Genomic DNA, 21,652 nt, shown 5'->3' with positions numbered 1-21,652 from the left:
AGCATTTTAATAATTGGCTAATCTTCTTGGCCTGCGAAATTTTAAAACTTTTATTCATTTTCACTATATCAAGACCCAAATAATGCTTAATTTCCCCTAAATTTCTAATCCTGAACTTTTTCTGTAATCTATAAACAATATCATTTGCTTCTTGTTCAGTTTTAGTTATAATTGCTATGTCATAGCAATGTCTGTAAATAACAGTAATAGAGAAATTAAACCATCTTTTTCTCTTCGGAACAAACAAGGATCAGCTGTACCAGCTTCAAAACCTATTGAAACTAATTCCTTTACAATACATTTATTCCATTCATAACTGGATTGCTTTAGACCATAAAGACTTTTCTTTAATTTCCAATAATCAGTTTTTTCATCATCCTTTAAACCTAATGGCTTTTTCATATAGATGGTATGTTGTAAAGGTGCATGTAGATATGCAGTTTCAACATCTACATGGTTTATTTTACATTTATTTTTAGCTGCCCAAATTAATGCTGCTCTCAATGTATTTTCTCTCAGACTAGGTGCAAACACTTCATCATATTTTTTTTCTTTTTTCGGCTTAGCGGCTTTAGCAATCTTTGCGGTTTGGCTTTTTAGCACTGCATGTGTTAAGGAGGCTAGTCTGGAAGCCTCCTCTGGCTTGGCCATCCTCTGCTGTCAGTTTTGCCTTTTCCTGAGAGCTTCAGACTTAGAGCTACAGGCATAGTGTGCTGGCTTGCTGCCACAGCCCAGCCTTCTTTAGCCCCATTCAGCAGCAGTCAGCGAAAGGTGCTGTCAAGAGGGCTGATCAGTTTCTGAAGGCCAACAGCATGGCAGGGCAGGAAGCCTCTTCTTCACCTCCCAGCAAAAGAGCCAGCTCCAGAAGAAGCAAATCAGCCAGCCAGGAGGCTGCTGGAAAACTCAAGGGGAAAGCCCTTCAGAAAACCTTCCAGAGCTGAAGAAAAGGATGTGGACAGGAGAATGCGAAGGACCTAACTGCCTCCTAGGGAGGGAATGGATTATCTATCATCATGATGAGAAAAAGTGTTCAGGTAAGACAACACTCTTTCTCCAGCACGATGATTGGAGAATCCATAGCTGGGACATACCAAAGCCTGGTGTCCCTATGGGTGGGGATTGTGGTCCTAAGTCCCCCTAGCTACATGCACTTGCTGAAGTACCCTCCTCCCAAAGGCAATCTCAGCAGAGGCAAAGTTGTCCAACTTATAGTGGCGTACAAAGGGAAATGGTGAGGACCATGTCACTGCCCTACAGATTTCCTCGATCGAAGCCTGCGTCGCCCATGTGACTGTGGTGACAGCGCTTCGAGTCGAGTGAACAATCGTCTGGGGGCTAGAATTGACTGTGTCTCGTAGGCCTTTGCAATACACACCCTTACCCAACGGCCTATGGTCGATGGAGTGACCTTTGAACCCAGGGAGGAAGATTGAAATGAGATAAACAGTGACTCGGATTTTCGGTGTTGTCTTACCTGAACGCTTCTTCTCATCATGATGATAGGAATCCATTCCCTCCCTAGGAGGCAGTTAGGTCCTTCGTCCAGCACAGTAACACCGGAGGAGCCAGCTCCACCAATGAGTCCTTCAGATGCTGCGCCTTCGTTGTGAACTGGGAAAGTTGACAGTTGACAAGGGGTGTGGCAAAAATTATGGACTCGGTCTCCAGGTAGAATGGCATGTGTCAACCCAGCTATGGATTCTCCATCGTCGTGATGAGAAGAAGCATTCAGGTAAGACAACACTCTTTCCAGAGCACTTTAGCTTCTTCATTTTCTATAATTTGTCTATTTTGTGATCCCCTGATTCTTGCTTTCAGGAAAACGACATTTCTTGCAAATAACTATGATGCACCATTGTTGTCACTTTGGAATGGCATTGTATGTAGTCAATCTGTGCATGACGCAAAAATAGTGGGACACTTTGGTTTTGTAAAAACACTGCACCTCATGAAAAGACCATTTTGGTGGCCATCTATGAAAAAGGACATTGAAAACTATGTTACTAGTTGCCCCATTTGTGCTGCTGCAAACAGAAGACAAGGAAAATCTCCTGGACTTTTACAAACAGTGGCAGAATCTTCAGTACCCTGGAAAGAGATCTCTATGGACTTTATAGTGGAGCTCCCTGAAAGTGCAGGAAATACTGTCATTTGGGTTGTAACTGATCTTTTTTCAAAACAGGTTCATTTTGTACCATGCCAAAAATCCCAACAGCCAAGGCACTGGCAAAGATGTTTTTAATATACATTTATCGTCTTCATGGAGCTCCCCAACAGATTATCTCAGATAGGGGTGTACAATTCACATCCACATTTTCGCAGGTATTTTTAAACCTATTAGGCTCCACCTAGGGGTTGTCATCTTCCAATCACCCCCAGACTAACAGTGGAGCAGAACGATCTAACAGTGTATTAGAATAATAGTTAAGATGCTTTATTAATTACCAACAGGACAATTGGACTGACCTTCCTTTTGCAGAGGTAGCATACAACAACTCGGTCCACAGCAGCACTGGTTTCACCCCATTCCAGGTAGCCACAGGTTAAGAATTCAACCCCATGCCAGAGCTACCTACCAAGGAACTTGAAATTCCTTCCCTTAAGGAGTGGATAAACAATTTGCAAACCATTTGGCCAATGATCAGACTGGCCTTACAAGAGGCTAGAGCAGGTTTTAAAGCTCAGGCGGACAAAAAATGTTGTGATCCTAAACCATTCAAAGTTGGGGACTGCATATATTTGTCTAGAAAATTCCTAAAATCATTGCTACCCTCCTCAGTACCTTCCTCAGAAAATGAGTGGGTAGCCAAACAACATGTAAAAGCACCCACATTACTATGGAAGTTCCACCTGAAATACCCTCACAAACCATCCTAAGTTGTAAATGTAACACATGTTTTATGTCTTCCAGGTGGATTTCTCAAATTTTTGAGGAGGGCAATATGTCAGATCCGTGTATCTGCCATTCTTCAATGGAAGAGGGGGGAGGGGGAGTTGATACAAGTAATCCTTTTTGATGTAACCTGAATATCTTAAACCTTATATTGAATCTTATAACTTGAACATGATATACAACTGGAGCCAGATGTCTAGAAACTTGTCACGTCTTGGAGAGATTGTAAGAGGAGAAGGGACAATAAAAATTCCAGCTCTGAAAGATACTTCCTGGGAAACTCTTCTAAGATAGTTCCCAGAAAAGGGGGAGGAATTAACATGTTGGTTCTTTGTTTGACTAAATGCACATCAGAATAAGGGGAGGGGTTCTAACTCCCTTTATCTATTACTGTATGCCTGGAAGCATCTTAGATTCTGCTTTGACTAGTACCAGGTTCGCTTCCTTTCAATAAAGAATTCCTTTTGAAGTACCTAGCTTTCAGAAGTTCATTCTTTTCAGTTGAAGGAGAAAAGTCCAGTGCTTACACAATGCAAGGATGAATAATAGTGGTGATAATGAGTCTCCTTGAAAGATTCTTCTCATATTAACCCTTCCCAGTCTATCACCATTGACTAGCAACTGTGTTTTCTATTGTGCGATTGATCTTTGCATAATTTCAGATGTTTCTACTGACTCCTTATTTCTAGACATTTGATTATCCAATCATGTGGTAGGGAGTCGAATGCCTTCTTATAATCAATCCAGGCTACATTCAAGTTGGTCTTTCTTTTCTTTCAGTTTTCCAAAATCAACTTGTCAACCAGGGGTTGATCTTTTGGTCCTCTACTGTTTGGGCAGTTTCCTTTCTGCTCAGGTGGAAACAGCTTATTTTTAACTAAATTAACAATCTGAAAGTTCTTGATAAGAAGGTAATTGGTTTGTAGTTGCCTGTTGCTACCTCTTTTATTGGATTTTTCATTGCCAAATAGATTTTGCTAGTCTTTAGTTTTACCTTCCTGAAATATGCTTTAAACTGCTTGACAATTAGTGGATATAGACCAGCGGTGGTTAACCTTTTTGGGCTCCTGTGCCAAAAATTGTGCATGTGTTTGCATGTTCACGCTTACATGCCAGCATCCAGAAGGCAATGCATGCCCCCCCCCACAGCCTCTACCCATGCATGCGCAATCCCCCCCACCCCCTTACCTGCACTGCACCTCACAGCTGATTTTCGGCTGGTTTGAGGCCTTTTTCAGCCTCCCAAAGGTTTGAGGAAGGCTTCTGCAGGCTTCTGCAAGCTTTGCAGCCCCAAAACCAGCCCGTTTCACCACTTCCTGTTTTTCTGAAAATACTGCATATGCGCAGTGAGGTAAGTTTGCCTGCAGCTCACGTGCTGGCACAAATGGCTCTGCGTGCCACCTGTGGCATGCATGCCATAGGTTCGCCATCACGGATATAGACCATGCAGATGTCTCAGCCAAAATCCATGCAGTTCATCTTTACCTGGTACTGAATTTTACTCTGATTTTATATTTTATTATTAATAATATATCTTTTCTGAGAAATGATTACCAAACATTTAGATAATTAGAACATATAGAAAAAATGATTTTGCTCTAGTTCAGTTCTATCAGCTGAAACAATTTTTTACTTTTCCTGTGCAAGAAATGTGTAAGAAAATTAAATTGGTCTGGATTAGCATTAATTTGAGATTTGATAAATTTGGAGTCTTGGGTAATATATAAATTTGCTTTCAATATTTTGAAAACAGTGATATAAACTGAAAATTATTTTAAAATGGTATTCATAACTCAAGACTTAAGTTTGTTAAATATAAGTTGTATTAAAAAAATAAACTTGTATTAAAAGTATAAATTATGCAAATTACATTATTTTCTTTTGGTGAGTTTCTAGTTACTTATTGCATGGTTAATAATAATACAGAACTACACCAAGTTCCTCACTACTGCAATTTATCTGCCAATGTCTCCTACAGAAAGTATTAGTTATGGTTGTACTTGATGATACAATGGGACTAGAATTTTAGAGAAAATAACTGAAATGTAACACAAACTATTTTAGATGTAAGCTTCCCACAGTAGAACTCAACTTTTTTATAATCTTCTCTACCTTATAAGAAGGGCTTACATGAAGGTATTTTGTTTTTCTATTATTTCAGTTAGAATACTGCATTTTGCATTAGCACTCTAGTCAATTTTTTACATCAACCAAACAGCAGAATTCAAGATTTTATCAATATTATCTCCATTTGTTCTTGTTGCTTTTATTTGATGTGTGATCTGAAATCTTAACCAGGATATTGTCAATTGAGGTAGCATAATAATGATTTTATTCTACTGTACAAATTATTTAGAGTGTTTTTGAGAACATTGACTCCTAGCAATTGCCTGCATTTTTCTTGGCAAGATTGGGCAATGTTGACTTTTGGCGACAAGTCCCTGCATTTTTCTTGGCAAGATTTCAGAAGTGGTTTGCCATTGCCTGCTTCCCAGGACTGAGTGAGAGTGACTGGCCCAAAGTCACCTAGTTGGTTCCATGCTCAAGACAAGACTAGATCTCATGTTTTTAGCTTGATGCTGTAACTGCCACACCAATCTGGCTGTTCTATCATTAAGCAACTCAACTGAAGAGTGTATATAATATTCAGAAGACATTCCCAGAATTTAGCATGCATACCTTGCTGCCAGGCATATGACATCATTTTCCCTGGAATTTTTCCGAGTTAAAGTACAATTTAACTTGTCTCTTCCCTGCACTGTCATTATCAGTGAGAATTTCAAGTTTGCCAGGACCACACAGATTCTTGGAAGCAGTTACATGATCTCAGTTGTGACCCCTTTGAAACCGGGGAGTTGCCTAAGATAAATAAATAAACCTCTTCCCTATTTTCAGCACCGGGGTGATTTTAAGGCTTCCGCCGAGCTACTTCGAATAGCGTCTAAATAAAACACCGGGTAGGGTCAGCTTGAGATCTCTTCGATCACGACCGGGAGGTTCCGGGAAGTCGCAGCGAGTGTTTGGAGAAGAGGGGTGGAGCCACGAAGCACAATGTTGATACACACAAGGAAAGCCTCTGAACGCTGCTGGGCCGAATCCCCGCCCTTCCCTTCCCTTCCTCGCTCGCTCTGACGTCACCACGTGCTTCTCTCAAAAGCGGAGGCAGCGCGCGTCCTCCAGAACCGGGTGTGCTGTTCCGCGAGTGGGTTTTCATCGGTCTCGTTCATCTGAGTGCTGCTGTCCTGAGCGCTGGGGCCTTTGTCTGATTTCACCAGAAACAGCCTAACTTACCGTTTTCTGTCGGCTTGACATATTACAATTCTATTTTTAATATATTTAATTTTATTACTATTTGTTTTTCGTACCGGTCCTTCTGACTGTCAGTATCAAAGGATTTTTTGCTCCGATTTAAAGAGAAATCGACCGAAGAAAGAAGCTCCGGAACTTTGCAGGTTTTAAACTTTGTAGATCGAGGTAAAATATTCTAAGGTTTGGGGGAGAGGCTCGAAGAAGATATCAATAGCTGTTTGAGTGGGTTTGCTTGTGATATAACTAGCTGTGGATTGATTTTTTTAAATGTAAGAATGTGTGAGACTTAAGATGTAAGCGGGATAGGGAGGGAGCATTGGGGGAAGGGAATTCATCAGCCGCCGCCAGCGCTACTGTATCACAGCAGGGCGTCCAGGGTCTTCCCCCACCCTCCGCTTTTTCAAACCCTCCCCACAAAAGACGTCCCTGGTAATGCAGTCTTGTGACTGATTTGCATTGTTGTCCACATTTTCCGAAGTAGAATTCCCGGGAAGGGAGAATTCCCGAGGAGGAGGAGGAGAAATAAATAAATAGCTGGGAACGGTCCAGAAAGTCCAAGAGATGCTTCGGGCGGCAGTCAGTTCACGTTAGAAAGGGACTGTAACAATCGGTTACTTAGATTGCATCATGTGAAGTTCCGGGCAAAAAGACAACGGATGGGTGGAGTTCGTTTGCTTCCAAATCTGATTACGCAATCGCGTCGCGAGAGAAAGAGAGTTGATAAGCTTCCCTGATCTTAATTTACCTGCGGCGGATGTATTGTGTTTCTCTGTTTCTGGATGGAAACGGAGAAGAAGCGTGAAGGCTCTTTGCTTATCTGCTTGGTTGGGCAGAGAAGCCTCTTTTTGCTCTGGCTTCTCACTGTATATCTTTTGTGTTCCCACCACCACCACCAGCACACACACCAGCCACCCCATTTTTCCAGACAGAGTGTGCTCCCAGTGTTCTAGCAGGAGATAGCTTTGTTCTCCTCCCAGTACTTTTCCTTCCCTCGCCCCGCTTCGCTTATCCCGCCCTTCTCTGCTGGTACTTTTCCACTCGCCCGGCTGAATCAGCCGCGGTGAGCAGCAGCTTCGAGGCAGCGTCTCACGTGACCAGCTTCGGGAGACTACTGCAGTATTGACGTTTTCCCCCTCACCTTCGCAGACTAGGTAGGACCCGCTGACGCCAAGGACAAAAGATCACGAGGACCCCAAGCGACCCCTCCCAAGCCAAATAATTATTTGGCCTGATTGACCCGTTCCCCGAGAAGACATCCTGGATCCCAGCATGACCAAAGCTGAAATGGGCAAGCTGAACAGCACCGGAGAGGAGGACAGCAGCAGCTACAGTTCTAACGGGAACGACTTCAGCTATCAGTACCCCACCAAATCAGCTGCGATGAAGAGGTCAGGAGATTTCTCTGCCTTACTTTGAACCACAGTACAACATCCTCTTCAAATACCTGCCTCAACTGACTGAACTGGGGAAAATAGAGGATGGGGTGAGGGGCAGGGAGAGAGTTCTGTTTTTAGAATTCCCCCACTAAAGGAAAATCTTTAAAACTAACCATATCACAAGCCAGGGAAAAAAAAGAAAATGTTGCACATTGTGGACACATTTATTCAGATTTTAACTCAGGTGAAAATAAGTGGAATTTTACAATAGTATTTAAAGTTCCTCGTTCTCTTCCTTTCACAGCCATTATATAGATATGGATCCAGAAAACCAAAACTTTTTACTTGAATCCAACCAGGGGAAGAAGAAATATGAAACTGAATATGTAAGCACATACCAATATGTTTTTACAAAGTAAAATCAATTTTATTATAAAACCTCTCGCAAGTAAGAGCAAATTGTGAACTTTCACCATTCTTATTTACAGCATCCAGGTACAACTTCCTTTGGAATGTCAGTATTTAACCTGAGCAATGTTATTGTAGGCAGTGGCATCCTTGGACTCTCTTATGCCATGGCAAACACAGGAATTGCTCTCTTTGTGTAAGTATTAGAATGCAATAAAATCACAATATATTATTGTTTTAGGAAAATATTGTAGGTGCTTGCTTCAAGCCTAAAAGGTAATTCTACTAAACTATCTGAACACAAACCATTTTAATCCCATTGACATTGCTAGAGGCAAGAACTAGTGAACATTTATCTAGAAATATGCTTGAACTCACAGTAAATTGTTTTAAGTGGCAAGCTTATGAGATTAGACTGCAAATTTGAACAGAAAAATAATTCAGCTCAAACTAATAATTTAGAGACCCAGTAATTTCAATTGAACAATACAGCTTGTTTATGTTTCTCATATTGGAGCCAGTAGGATTTTAAACATTTAGGTTTGAATAGTTCATATACACCTTCCTTCTTTTTTGTGGGCAATGGAAGTTAAACAAAACATTTTGAAATTTTTGAATTTGTACACTATAAAAATGAAATTGCATTCACTTTTAGTGTTTTAGTTATAATTTGTTAAGTTGCCTTTTGTTTGCTGTCTTTCCTCAAAAATGATTTTTACGTTAATATAAATATCACTAATAGTTTTCTCAAACTATTTGTAGGAAAAATACTTCAATTTATCCATTTTAATTTATGGATAATGTTCTACAACTAAACTGGCTGGTGACTTTGGGCCAGTCATTCTTTCTCAGCCCAACCCACCTCAGAGTTATTACTGTGGTAAAATAGCAGGAGGGAGGAGAATTAAGTATGTTCATTACCTTCAGTTATTTATAAAAATGAGAACAAATAAACTAGATTTGGATACTATTTGCCATCCTATATTTTGCCTATAGTATCATAAAGCATGTCAGTTTTTCCTTGATAATTTTCCATTAAGAAAAGCATATGTTGTAAGAGTCTGCTGTTGGTCTAGCTTTAAATAAGAAAAGGGCATCTGTCAGGTTACAGAGAGCAACAGATCCCAAGTAGAATTTAGCTATGTAGTCATTGGTATGAAAAGCAAGGAGATACATAGAGTTGTATTGCTGTTAGGAGGCTTTGTGAAAAGGTAAAGGACTGCATATTCTGAAAGGCAAATATATAGTGGCATGCATATGTTGGTTATTAGTAAAAATCAAAGAAATATAGAAATAATATTTTAAATCTTAAGTGCAGGATTAAAAATTCAGATATGTGTCTAGGGATTTCTGTGATACCCGGACAACCTTCCAATATCATTAGAAATTAATATAAAAACCAAGAGCAGTTGCAATTGCAATTGTGTCTTTCACTAATCCATATTGGCAATGAGGAGCAGTCAAGCTCTTGAAGGCAGTGATGCTAGAAATATGTACTTGGGAACAGGGTCCACCGAATTTTAAATAACATGTCTGCTATACTGTTAAGTGCAAACAGCTTTGGTCCCTCAAATTAATCTTTAAATATGAATTCATTCAAAGTCTGTATGTAAGCTCATATTCAAAATAGCCCAATTTGCTTTAACTGCAATTATTAATGCTTCTGAATTTCCCCTTTTCTCAGGTCCCTCAAAATGATTGATTCATTGATGGTCATGTGGGAATGTTTCAACATGCAGTATGCTGGTAATGTTGCCACCAAAACAAACTGAAGTGTGAAGCACATTTTGGTGTATGGCATTTATTTTTATTTTGCAAATTATTTTAAAATGTTCTTGCTAGAACATGAAAAAAAAACTTAAGCAAAAAATGTGCCATACAGGTTTAAAAAAAACAAACTCAAGATACAAAATTTTATTTTATTATGCCATTTCATGCTCCAAAAATGTTTTGCAGTGGTTACAATGTAATCAGCATAATGCATGCTAGTGGGATTCTCTGACAGGCAGGGTTTGACAAAAAGCCCACTTAAGTCAGAGGAAATTCACACATATAAACACACACAGAGAGATTTTCAATACATTTTATATCAGTGTAAGTATTTTAGAATAAACCATGAGTTCAGTGAGGCTTACAAACAGATATAAAAAATGTAAAACCATGTAATATGGTTTTTTTCTTAAATAGTTTATCTTTTCTATTGGAAATTAATTTATATAAAATATATTGTAAAGCAAGGACTAAAATTAAAAAAAAACATTTTATTTCTTCTTGGAATAAGCATTTCAGACTATGAGTAGACAACACTGATCAGCTTTAAAATGACTCCATTCTGAATCTGAATTGGCTTAAATCTTGACAGATATATATATTTAACCATTTTATATAGCTTCCCCCACACAAAGTGCTCTGGGCAGTATACAACAGAGCAAAAAACAGTTAATAAATATCTTAAAAGTTTAAAATCAAGCTAAAATAAATAATAATAGACAAAAAACTGTTTAAAATGGCGGAGCTACCTCACTAGTTCGACCATCTCCTAGAATCCCCAGGCCTGCAGGCATAAATTGGTCTTAAGGGTCCTCCAGAAGCCCAACAGTGATGGGGCCAACCTTGTCTCAGGGAGAAGATTCCATAGCACATGTGCCAAGGCAGAAAAGACTTATTGTCAAGGGCCTGCAAAATGTAGCTCCATAGATAATTGAACCCATAACATGCCCTCTTTGCATTGTAGATGGGAACATAAAATTGGAAACAGGTAGTCCCCCAAACAACTCTGTGCCATGCCATGAAATCAATACCAGCACCTTGCATTGGACCCAGAAACACACTGGAAAACAACGATGTTCTCAGGGGAGATGTGACATGTATTCTACCAGAAACAAACCTAACTAATTACATTTGGCATCTGATGAAGTTTCCAGATAGTCCTCAGGAGCAGCCCAATATAGAGTGGACTGCAGTAATCTAGCAGAGGTTACCAAAGCATGAGTGACCATGAGTAGATCCCCTGATCTAGAAATGATTTGTGCTAGATTTATATTTTTAAAAGTGGCAGTTGGAATTTTTAATCGTTCTTAGACTGTTCCTTGTCCCCTGAGCACAGTAAATATTCCTAATATATTCAGTGCATTTAAATTTATATTTAATTTCATTATTTACTTTGGGAATGATGTGACCATGTTAAATTTATTCATTTTTCAACGCCATTATAGCCAATAAAGAATTTAAGTGTGTTCAGATAGATCTAATTTAACTCATTGGCAGAAATATGTGTATAAATTTATATGTTCTTTATGCTTTTTATTTACATATTCAATTTCAAAACAAAACATTGCATTTGTATTTGTTTTTTAGAATTCTCTTAGTCTTCGTGTCAATATTTTCTCTATATTCTGTTCATCTTCTTCTGAAGACTTCCAACGAAGGAGGTAATAACAGTAACTGTTCGTTATAGATTTGACCCTCCTCTTTTCCCTTTCTAAATTACATTATTCCAAATCTCTGTTCCTATAGGATCTTTATTATATGAACAATTGGGAATGAAAGCATTTGGCATGCCTGGAAAACTTGCAGCATCTGGATCAATTACAATGCAGAACATTGGAGGTAAGGTCCTTCTCAGACACCCTAAAAGCGGTGGTCGTCTTATTCCAAAAACTATTTTTTCACAAAACATGCTTCGATTAACAAGTTGAATCACGTCATTTGGAATTGTATTTTGTGATTTTTAATATGTTATCATTGTAATTATCTACAATATTATTCACTTCCAGCTATGTCAAGCTACCTCTACATCGTGAAATATGAATTACCATTGGTCATCAAAACATTTTTTAACATTGAAGAGCATTCAGGGTAAGTCCTAGAACTGCTCAGTAGAAATTGTTTTCATGGGAACATGTAAAAAGGGACATTGATATTTGAGGACCTCTGTTGAAACAGGTTAAATTCTCAAAGGTAACTAAAGTAGTAAATTCCAGTTATGCTTTCCTGCCTCTGGAGAGATCTGTTCGAAAGTCTAGTGGCTAAGGCACCAGGCTACAAAGTGGGAGACCATGAGTTCAAGTCCTGTCTTAGCTGTGAAAGCCAGCTGTGTAACTTTGGACCAAGTTCATTCTCTCTCAACCCAAGCCATATCACAGGGTTGTTTTTTGTGGAAAAAAGGAGAAGAAGGTGTGTTAAATATATTGTCTCCTTGAGTTATTTCTAAAAATAGTAAAGGTGGGATACAAATAAATATATAAATACAAATAATCAGATATGAAAAACCACATGCAGAAGACACTCCAGAATTGTTCTTCCTGCATTATAATCTCAAACAGTCCTCAAAATATAAAATCTTCACTTGAAATTCAATTCCTGAGTTCTGCCAATATGTCCCTATAGTTTTATTGGCAGCAAGAAGGAAGTAGTTAAATCATTTCCTTCTGATAAATCTTTTTGATTTCCTGATCTAGGTTAGAGTTCTTGAGCTCCTTAGAAGTTTCTCATTGAAGTACTAAGTATGTTTTCAAAACCAGTCTAGGTTGGCCAGGTGCTTTCACTTGCGGAGACACCTAATATTATATATTTTGTCAGATTACCATTCAAGGATTTCACTGTGTGCATTTTCCTTTTCCTTCTAGAGAATTGTATTGGTATACGAATGGCGATTATTTGGTTATATTAGTATCCTTGTTGCTTATCCTTCCTTTATCACTGTTGAAAAATTTAGGTAAGTGGTTGATAATGGTGGTATTAATGTGGAATAAACAAGAAAAACAATGGTTAACTTACTTGCATTCAGTAAGAGAAATCCCTAATAGTCGAGACAGTTTTTTTGTTCTGTATATGCAGATGTAAATAGCATAATCAAATTCATGAAACCCTCTGATTGGCCTATATTAATTTAAAACAATACATGAATAAAATATTATGATGACTGCCCTGAAAGGAAAGTGTAGCACTATTTGCATCACATTAAATATTCTAATTTTATATTGGCTTAACTTGGAATATATTATCTGACTTTAATTGGGCTACACTGTATATTCTTAGTGGATATATGCCAATAGTTAACTTGCTAAATTAGACTTATTTGCCATTTGGAATAATTTGAACTAATCATGTATTGGAAAAGAAAATCTTGATTACTTGATTAAAAGTGCTCTGGGTGATTTGTAAGTGGATATTAAATTAAAATATTTCTGATAACAATTCCTACTAATGTCTACTGAACAAGATGGCATAACAGTTCAAAATGCTGAACATGTTATTTTTCACACATACTGCATGCTTTAAATTAAAACATTCCTTTATCATTGTAGGTTATCTAGGCTATACCAGTGGATTTTCCTTATTGTGCATGGTCTTCTTCCTTATTGTGGTAGGTATTATTGTTTATATTTTTAAATGTTTAGAATATTAATTCAAATCCTATCACAGAAACTTGTAATCATATCTTGTAATTATAATTAGAATGGCAACAAAGTTATCATGTGAAATTAACTGTAGTCATCCTTTGTTAGGTCATTTGCAAGAAATTTCAAATTCCTTGTGGAACGGAACATGATCTAATTAATGCAACTCTAAACATTACCATGGAGCAACTGTTGATTGCAAATGAAACAAATGTTAATGCAACTTATGATTCCTGTGTACCAAAATATTTTGTCTTCAACTCAAAGGTAATAATTAAACTAATAAAATATAATTGTGACTTCTTCGAAGTCTAACTAGTCATGAAACTTCCTGTTCACCTTATAGAAACTATTATAGCAATACTAAGATCAGTATCTTGCTTATTGTCCTTGAATTAAATGGAACATAACTATGGGTGAGGGAACAATTTCATCTTTACCCAGTTGTTTGACCAGACAGAATACTCAAAGAATAAACTAATCCAGTGTGGTATAACCAGGTATCACCTGATACAGCTGGAGTTTCCCTTCCCTACCAATTCCATATATCACCCATTATTTAACTCCTTTGAATTAGTTTGCAAATTTGGAAGAATATTACATAAACAATATATTCTATTATTTTCGAATAAAATCCAAGATGAGCACTCTCATATTCGTTTAGTTAAACCTTTAAAATTCCATCTCACTGCTAAAGAATTCCATGCTGTGCATAAAATGCAGTTGCCATCTCTCTCTCTCTCTTTCTCTGTACGTGTATGTTATTGATAACCTGCTTGGAGACTTTAATAAAAGTGGATGTGACTAACAATTGTGCACAATTGTGTACTAACAAACACTTTACTAGTATTTAGTGTATTTGAGTATGATTAAAGTTCCAATTGCCTTCAGGCTATTTACTTTTCTTCCACCTAATTTTTTCATATGGGAAAGTTGATAAATAGAAAGGGCAATTATAGATGATAGTTTGAACTGTTCATAGAAAAGGAGGAATGTGAATTAAAAAATTGTAAAACATGCTGTTTAGAATTATAGCGCTAGTTTTTCAAGAAACTATCAGTGTCTTTTAAGTTAATATAGAAATAGTCATATTTCAATTTTTATGTTTTCCAGACTGTCTATGCTGTACCAATCCTGACATTTTCTTTTGTCTGCCATCCTGCTATTCTCCCTATTTATGAAGAATTGAAAGGGTATGTCATGTGTATTAATATCTGTCATGTGTTTTTAAAGAATTGCATATACATATGGAATGATGTATTTCATAAATATTCATAGCAATTTATTTGTTTCTCTATAATAGCCGAAGCCGCAGAAGAATGATGAAAGTATCCAATATTTCATTTTTTGCTATGTTCCTCATGTATCTTTTGGCTGCTCTCTTTGGATACTTGACATTTTATGGTAAAAAAGCAACTCTTCTATTTTAAGTTTTGCATGTTAATTTTTAATATATCTTTGGGGTGTGAACAAGTCAACTGGAATAAAGCAAGCTCACACTGTTTTGTCTTTATGTAAACATGTGTTCCCTTGTAGCATTTGTACATTCTAATTAAGAAGGCAATTTCAACTTAACGCAATAAGAAGCTTGCACAAGCTTCCTTCCTTTTGCAGAAAAATAAGTTCCACAAATATGAATTGGTTATTCATATTTAGTTAGCTGGGTCTATGAACTTCTGAACTTCATTACTAATAAGAAACAAGTCCTACTAGAATAATAAAACATTTCCTGTAGAAACTTCATGAAAAAGTTTCTACAATTTTTAATAAAGCAGACCCATTAGTCATTTTGAGACTGTGTTATAGCTGCACACAAATTAAAAACGGCTGTCAGGGAGGTTAGGACCAATCAATTTTGTCAATTTTTTGTTAATCACAGTTATGTTTTGCCTGATTGCCTTCTGTGGAAAGAAAACAAAGAGTCCATTGCCTGCAGGAGGCAAGATAGGGACTATTTCTGGTTGTGGCATTCCATTCTACTCAAAGCTGTTATAAGGAGGAAGGGATTAGGAAGACTGAATTGTATCATAGACTGTCAGTAACTTTCACTCGGGTATAATTTAATGGCACCTTGTTTATTGAACAGTATATCACTGCTTGTAGCTTTAACTTTACAAGCTTTGTAGCGTTAGCTGTACACAATGTGATAGGCAATAACAATAGAAATACCATAATGATATTAAATTGGTATATCACTGCTTGTAACTTTAGCTTTACAAGCTTTGTAGCTTTAATAATATACAATGTGAAGTGCAATAAAATAGAAATACCATAGTGGTGTTAAATGGGGACACTGACAAGCAGTCAGATCTTAGACTGAAGTAAAAGTTTCTGGAATTCAGGCAATTCAGAACACTAACAAAGAATATTACTATTACTGTTACAACAAATAGATTGTGGCTACCGCATTGCAATGCATTCTGTATTACAAAGCTATATAGTCACACAATTCCATTTGCAAATCAATTGTAAACCTTTCAAAACATGCACAAGAATCTTGTTTATTATATTATGTGAATATTATCCTGCTAAAACCCATGTCCCTTTCTAGGAAAGGTGGAAGCCGAATTACTCCATACTTATTCGGAAGTGCTTGGGAGTGATAATCTCCTTCTGATTGTGCGCTTAGCAGTCCTGATGGCAGTCATTCTTACTGTTCCAGTTGTGATTTTTCCAGTGAGTAATGCACTTAATGAGAATACAGTGTTAATTTATGTTGAATTTTGGAAATCAAGTATTTATGGAGCTTGCAGGTAGTTCTAATTATCATTTTCACTTTTTAAATCCTTTGTCATGTTTCTGTGTTCAGTTTGTTTTCCTTTTTTCATCATTGTACCATCAGTATAGTTAGAAGGCAATATAAATTCTATGTTTTAAAAGAATATTTAACATTTATTTAAATATTTAAAACATTTTGGGGAGGGAATAAATTTTAATCTGTGTTTAATAACATTAAGTAATTCAATTAATGTGTATTTTACAGATCCGCAGTTCCGTCACACAATTGCTGTGTGCAAGCAAAGAATTTAGTTGGGTGCGTCATTGTATTATTACAGGAGCTATTTTGGTATGCACCAACGTTCTTGTCATTTTTGTTCCCACAATTCGAGACATATTTGGAGTCATTGGTGAGGATTGTTTGTTACTTGTTTGAAATATGTATTGTTCTAAAAATGTTTATATGTAATAAAAAACAATCAGTCTAATTAAACTTTATGGATCATTCAGGTGCCTCTGCTGCTGCCATGCTAATCTTTATACTTCCATCAGCTTTCTACATTAAGCTTGTGAAAAAAGAATCCATGAAATCCGTGCAAAAAATTGGGGTAGGTACTTATTGGTTTACCTAATAAAAGGGAATGTTTTTTGATATTCATGGAATTATTAGCTTCATTCTTGCACAGTGTTTGACTATAAAGCTTTCTTAATTTCCATGAATGTCTGCATTAACTCTGCTGAGGCCTTTTCATTATCTTACCCCCTCTTTTTTCTTTAAATGTTCCTTTTTATTTCTTTTATTTTACTTTCGCATCCGTATAAGCCATTGAAAATCATTTTGGAAATTAAGTGGCATAATATACTCATATTTAAAAGTCTAGCATATTGGCCTGGATTTTCTTAGCCTTCCCAAAAATCAGTATAGTTGAAGGCAAAATATGTTCAATGTTTTTCATTTTGGCTTTGAATGATGCAGTTTCAAAAATTACTAAAAATGTTGACTTTTTTATATAATAGTTTTTCTTGCTCTTGTTTCTGACAAAATAAATTCAGTATTTTTGTATGTTACTTATTTAGGCTCTCCTGTTCCTGCTAAGTGGCATAATTGTGATGATTGGAAGTATGACTTTAATCATTGTGGATTGGATCAACAATTAACCTACCTGTTTATTCATTAGTCTTCATTCTGCCATCTTCTGGAAGAAAGAAACTTCTGTCTATGTTTGCAGCTCCACTTCCTTTGATGCTAGTACTTCTAACTATAGAACAGATGGATTTTAAAGAAAGAAAAGCAAAAGAAACTATTCTGCACAAGAATAGATACTAATATCAAGTCAGCTGAGTCTTTGGCTGAGTGAAATGACTTTTTTTTATTCCATTCCAGGGAATGGACAGCTCACTCTAAAATTTTATCAAGCCATGTTGGGCTTTGGACATTGTTACTTGGATTCTTTATTATTTACTTGAATGTGCCTAATGGAAAAAATAGATGTGAGAAGTAAATTAGTTTACAGCAAATTTCTAAGCTAGCCATTAAAAGCAAGGGAAAAAAACAGTTATTATTTTTATACCAAATAACTATGGACTCAAAAGCACTATTTTGACTTTTAAGAAAACATTTTATAAGTTAAAGATCCAAATAAGGGTAAGAAAAATCAGTATATTGTTTAATCAATAACCTCAGTTCAAAACATTTGCCTGCCTACAGAGACATATTCTTAAAATTATATTTTTCACGTCAATAAGCTTATTTTTTAAATCTGTTACAACTGCTTAATTGACTCCCTTGAAAAAAATGGAACTATAATTAAATTCCATTTGTAATTTTAGTTATTCTAACATTAAAACCAAACAAAGATTTGTTAAGTTCCAATTAAAGTATATTTGATCAGTTAGCATAAAGTACTATACTGTATTTCAAGGAGTCATTTCCTCGAATGTAATTTTTGTGGAAAAAAACATCAGAATGTCTGATATATTAATTTATGGCATTCTGTTCTAATTAAAGCTATGTCCAGGCAACTCTTGAAATTAATGAAAATTTATAGGAGCATTATTTGGCAAATTGCTGATCCATTCATAAAATACAATGTTGGCATTTTTCTTCTTGAGGTACTCAGTATTGCAATTACAGAAGATAAAAACATTTTTATTTTTTTAAAAATTTGCTTTTACCAAAGCACAGTAAATTATTAGATAATGTGATGTTCCTAGCAAAAAATCTGGCTTTTTAGTATATAAAACAAAAATACTGAGATAATGCTATAGTTTACTGGAGGTAAAGTATACAGATAGTGCAGTACTTTTCAGATGCATGTTTTCATTTATTATTATTTTATATTATGTTACATAATTGCACCAGGCTTTGATGCATGTGACAAAATTCTTTTCATAACTATATTTCTTAGTGTAGTTTTGTAATGATTGACTAAACTGTCAATACACACACACACACACACACACACACTCATTGCTAAATGAATGGGTCTTGTATTATTGAGACAATAGGGTAACAACCATAGGTCATGTACAGTAGATGTCCAGAACATGATCCTGCCCTGATTGGACAATATATATTACACAGAGTATAAGCATTCAAGGAACATATGAACAGGCACACCTCTCACACTCCTGTCTATCTCCCATTCATCACTCAGCCTGGAAATTCAAGAAGAGCTTAATGTTGATAGGGGAAATTCATACATATTTCCCATTTCTATGATTAATTTAAAGATATATTTAATGAATTTGCCAAGTGGGATAGAAGGTAAACTCTTCTCTATTACATTTTGTAGTAATAAATCTGTGTTGCAAGCACTGCATTTGCCAGAGGAAGAATCATGTTCCATTTTGGTTACTACACACATTCATTATACTATTTCAAACCCAAGGTGTAAAGAGATTTGGGACATTTTTTTCAATTCACAGAAATTGCTGAGCAGATTCTCTGCCAGAATCTAAAAAGGCAAAATTTAATTAGGTAACATTTAGACAATTGGCATAATCTAACTTAATAGTAGTAGCTCAATAGTAACTATTGAGTTAAGAGCAATCAAAAAATGGCATGTAATTAACCAGAATATTTTTAAGCGTAGGTTCAGTTTAAAAAAATCTACAGCAAATATTTCCCATTGCATTCTGATTCTTAACCTAATGTTTCATTAGGGCACTTGTTAATAAGGAACATGATTTATTGAAAAGTGACTGTAATTTTTGCCCTTATTGCCTTAGAAAGGCTAGAATTCAGCTATGGTTCTAGGCAGGACAATATAATCTGTACTTGAATAATAGTTGTGATAATCTCTCTTATTCCTAAAATGTCAGTAACCAATACTAATATTGTTAAAAACACAAAGCTTATTTTTTTGATCTACATTGTCTAAAGAAAACATCTTAGAATTTCAAAGACCACTCTTTTGTAAGCATTTGGCTATGTAATGTAATGTAAGATTTCATTGTTATTTAACATATCTCAGAACATTGGCATTACTGGGTGGATATAACTTACTTATGTAGCAGATATAAATAACTTAACATTAATGTCCCAACTTAATATCTTCTTGTATTTTGTAGTAGTCTAGTGGTATTTTGGGCAACAACTTAAATACTCAGAAAGTATATGGGATAATTTAAAATGATTTTTTTTCTTTTACAATAACTGGGGTTGCCCAATATCTTCAATCCGTCTGGGGAGTTAAAGATAAAAAATCATTCTTTTCCAACAATAAAAAACATTGTTATAGCCTAATCGTTCATCTAAAAGCCAGAAAAGCGACAAAAGTGGGGTGGTGGGGGGAGACACTTGTGCATCTGCAAAAATGATACTGAACTATTCCTGGTTCAGCAATATCTGGGAAGTTCAAATTAGGGATTGCACAGTTTTCTTTCACTTGCAAAGTCAAACTTCCCTAACTACTCCTGAGTACCACTAAGATATCTTGCTTGCTAACATACAGATATGTGGTACACAAACTTCTCAGGAGCTAATAGTTTCAGTATTAAACCACTGTTTGTCACCTCATTTTAAAATTACTGTCTTCCATATTACTTTACTCACAATATGTAACATTATTTATGGAACAGTAACCTGTTGAAGTTAAAACCTATTTTTCAATATTTATGAGTAGCCTTTGTATATAAATTATTATACTGTATATGTGTGTGTGTGTATGTATGTGTGTGTGTATGTGTGTATATACACACACACACACACACACACACACACACATTCATTATATATATATTTCTTAAGTTTTCGCGGGTATTTATATGTATGGTATTCAGCTTTGTTCGGGTATTTTCCCACGTCATTATAGTTGTGCTTTTAAAGTTGTAGCAACGTTTCGGCAGAATCTCATCTGCCATCATCAGGCTTCTGTATAGTGTTCGTCTGAAGTGTTCGCTGTATAGTGTTCATCTGTATAGTGTTCGTCAGACGAACACTATACAGAAGCCTGATGATGGCAGATGAGATTCTGCTGAAACGTTGCTACAACTTTAAAAGTGCAACTATAATGATGTGGGGAAATGCCCGAACAAAGCTGAATAGCATACATATATATATATGTATATATACTGTAAGTATATTGTATATAAGGTAAGGTTAGGGTTTTGATTATGTATATAAGTTTACGTTAATAGTTAGCACATTAAATCCATAATTCCTTCATGTATATCTAAGACATTGTCACAGGAAAATTTCTGGAGAAATTGTATGCCAGTGATCAATTGTTTTTGCATTTGTTATACAAGGGAAAATATTTTTAAAAGAAATCTAAAAGTGCACTCAACTTAGTTCAATTCTACATTTTCCTTTGAACTGTACAACCCATTACTGCAAACTAATATGAAATTCCTTTAGCTTCCAAAGCAGTTTGTGATATGAGAAGAATGGGAGCTACTATTTGACAGCAAAAATATACCTTTTTTGATTCAGAAAATTAGTTTCATAATTATCTGGAACCAGGGCCACTGTTGTAAAGTGAAAAACCTAATTTTACAATGTACAATTTGCATTGATGTTTTCAGTGACTGTTTTTAAAACCAATGACTGATGTTTCATATATCGGTATGATTTGTATATATCATGTATATATATATATAGATAGATAGATAAAGAGATACACACTGTATTGTTAGATCAACAATTTAAATGCAATTGTTGAAAAGAGTGCTACACTGTTTCAATGAAACACTGTAACTTTTAGCTAAATAAAGATCAAAACTTAATATGCCAGAATGAAATTTATCGTCTATTATATAACTTCATGTTGTGTTCATGTTGTGCTTTACAGGTAAATCAATTTTAGGAAGTTCACAAAAGTTACAGTTAAAAAAAGTTGCAATTGACTTTGAATCCAAACTATAAGATGGGTTCAGAGTTCACATTAAGTCATGCTTTGTATTAATAAAAAAGTTTACTCAACATGCCATAATATCTAGTTCTACATATTATTATAAGCCAAAACCAAATTAGTACAAATTATGCATCATATAATAAGATGTAGCATTTGAAGAAGTGCATTACACAGTTCTTGGTATATAGA

General features: G+C 35.8%; 1 protein-coding gene across 3 annotated transcripts; it reads left to right on the top strand.

The window, feature by feature from the left end:
- Positions 1–6,028: 6,028 nt before the first annotated feature.
- On the top strand, positions 6,029–21,335 carry SLC38A2 (solute carrier family 38 member 2). Of its 3 annotated transcripts, XR_015743806.1 has the most exons (17): positions 6,029–6,367; positions 7,349–7,590; positions 7,883–7,964; positions 8,067–8,182; positions 11,344–11,417; positions 11,503–11,595; positions 11,763–11,844; positions 12,615–12,703; positions 13,296–13,354; positions 13,497–13,655; positions 14,502–14,581; positions 14,692–14,792; positions 15,940–16,064; positions 16,372–16,516; positions 16,617–16,714; positions 17,184–20,267; positions 20,359–21,335. XR_015743806.1 is itself a non-coding variant. In XM_087934416.1 (16 exons), the coding sequence occupies exons 2-16, from the start codon at positions 7,472–7,474 to the stop codon at positions 17,262–17,264; spliced, it is 1,503 nt and encodes a 500-aa protein (XP_087790542.1). In that variant the 5' UTR covers positions 6,029–6,367; positions 7,349–7,471; the 3' UTR covers positions 17,265–21,335. The 3 variants fall into 3 exon arrangements, 2 of the variants coding, with proteins under 2 accessions (XP_087790542.1, XP_087790543.1); XM_087934416.1 differs by having other exon boundaries at positions 17,184–21,335; XM_087934417.1 differs by having other exon boundaries at positions 6,040–6,367; positions 17,285–21,335.
- Positions 21,336–21,652: the final 317 nt, after the last annotated feature.

Source organism: Pseudonaja textilis, chromosome 5, assembly GCF_049901715.1.
Source record: "Pseudonaja textilis isolate UNSWEBS1 chromosome 5, rPseTex1.2, whole genome shotgun sequence".
NCBI lineage: Eukaryota > Metazoa > Chordata > Lepidosauria > Squamata > Elapidae > Pseudonaja > Pseudonaja textilis.
The sequence above is the reverse complement of the archived record's forward strand: the minus strand, read 5'-3'. Positions and strand labels throughout refer to the sequence as shown.

Coding starts and splice junctions, on each gene's coding strand:
- SLC38A2 (XM_087934416.1), top strand. CDS start 7,472: ATGACCAAAGCTGAAATGGGCAAGCTGAACAGCACCGGAGAGGAGGAC. Junction 13,656..14,501: donor ATTTTGTCTTCAACTCAAAG/GTAATAATTAAA, acceptor TATGTTTTCCAG/ACTGTCTATGCTGTACCAAT. Junction 14,793..15,939: donor TGGATACTTGACATTTTATG/GTAAAAAAGCAA, acceptor GTCCCTTTCTAG/GAAAGGTGGAAGCCGAATTA.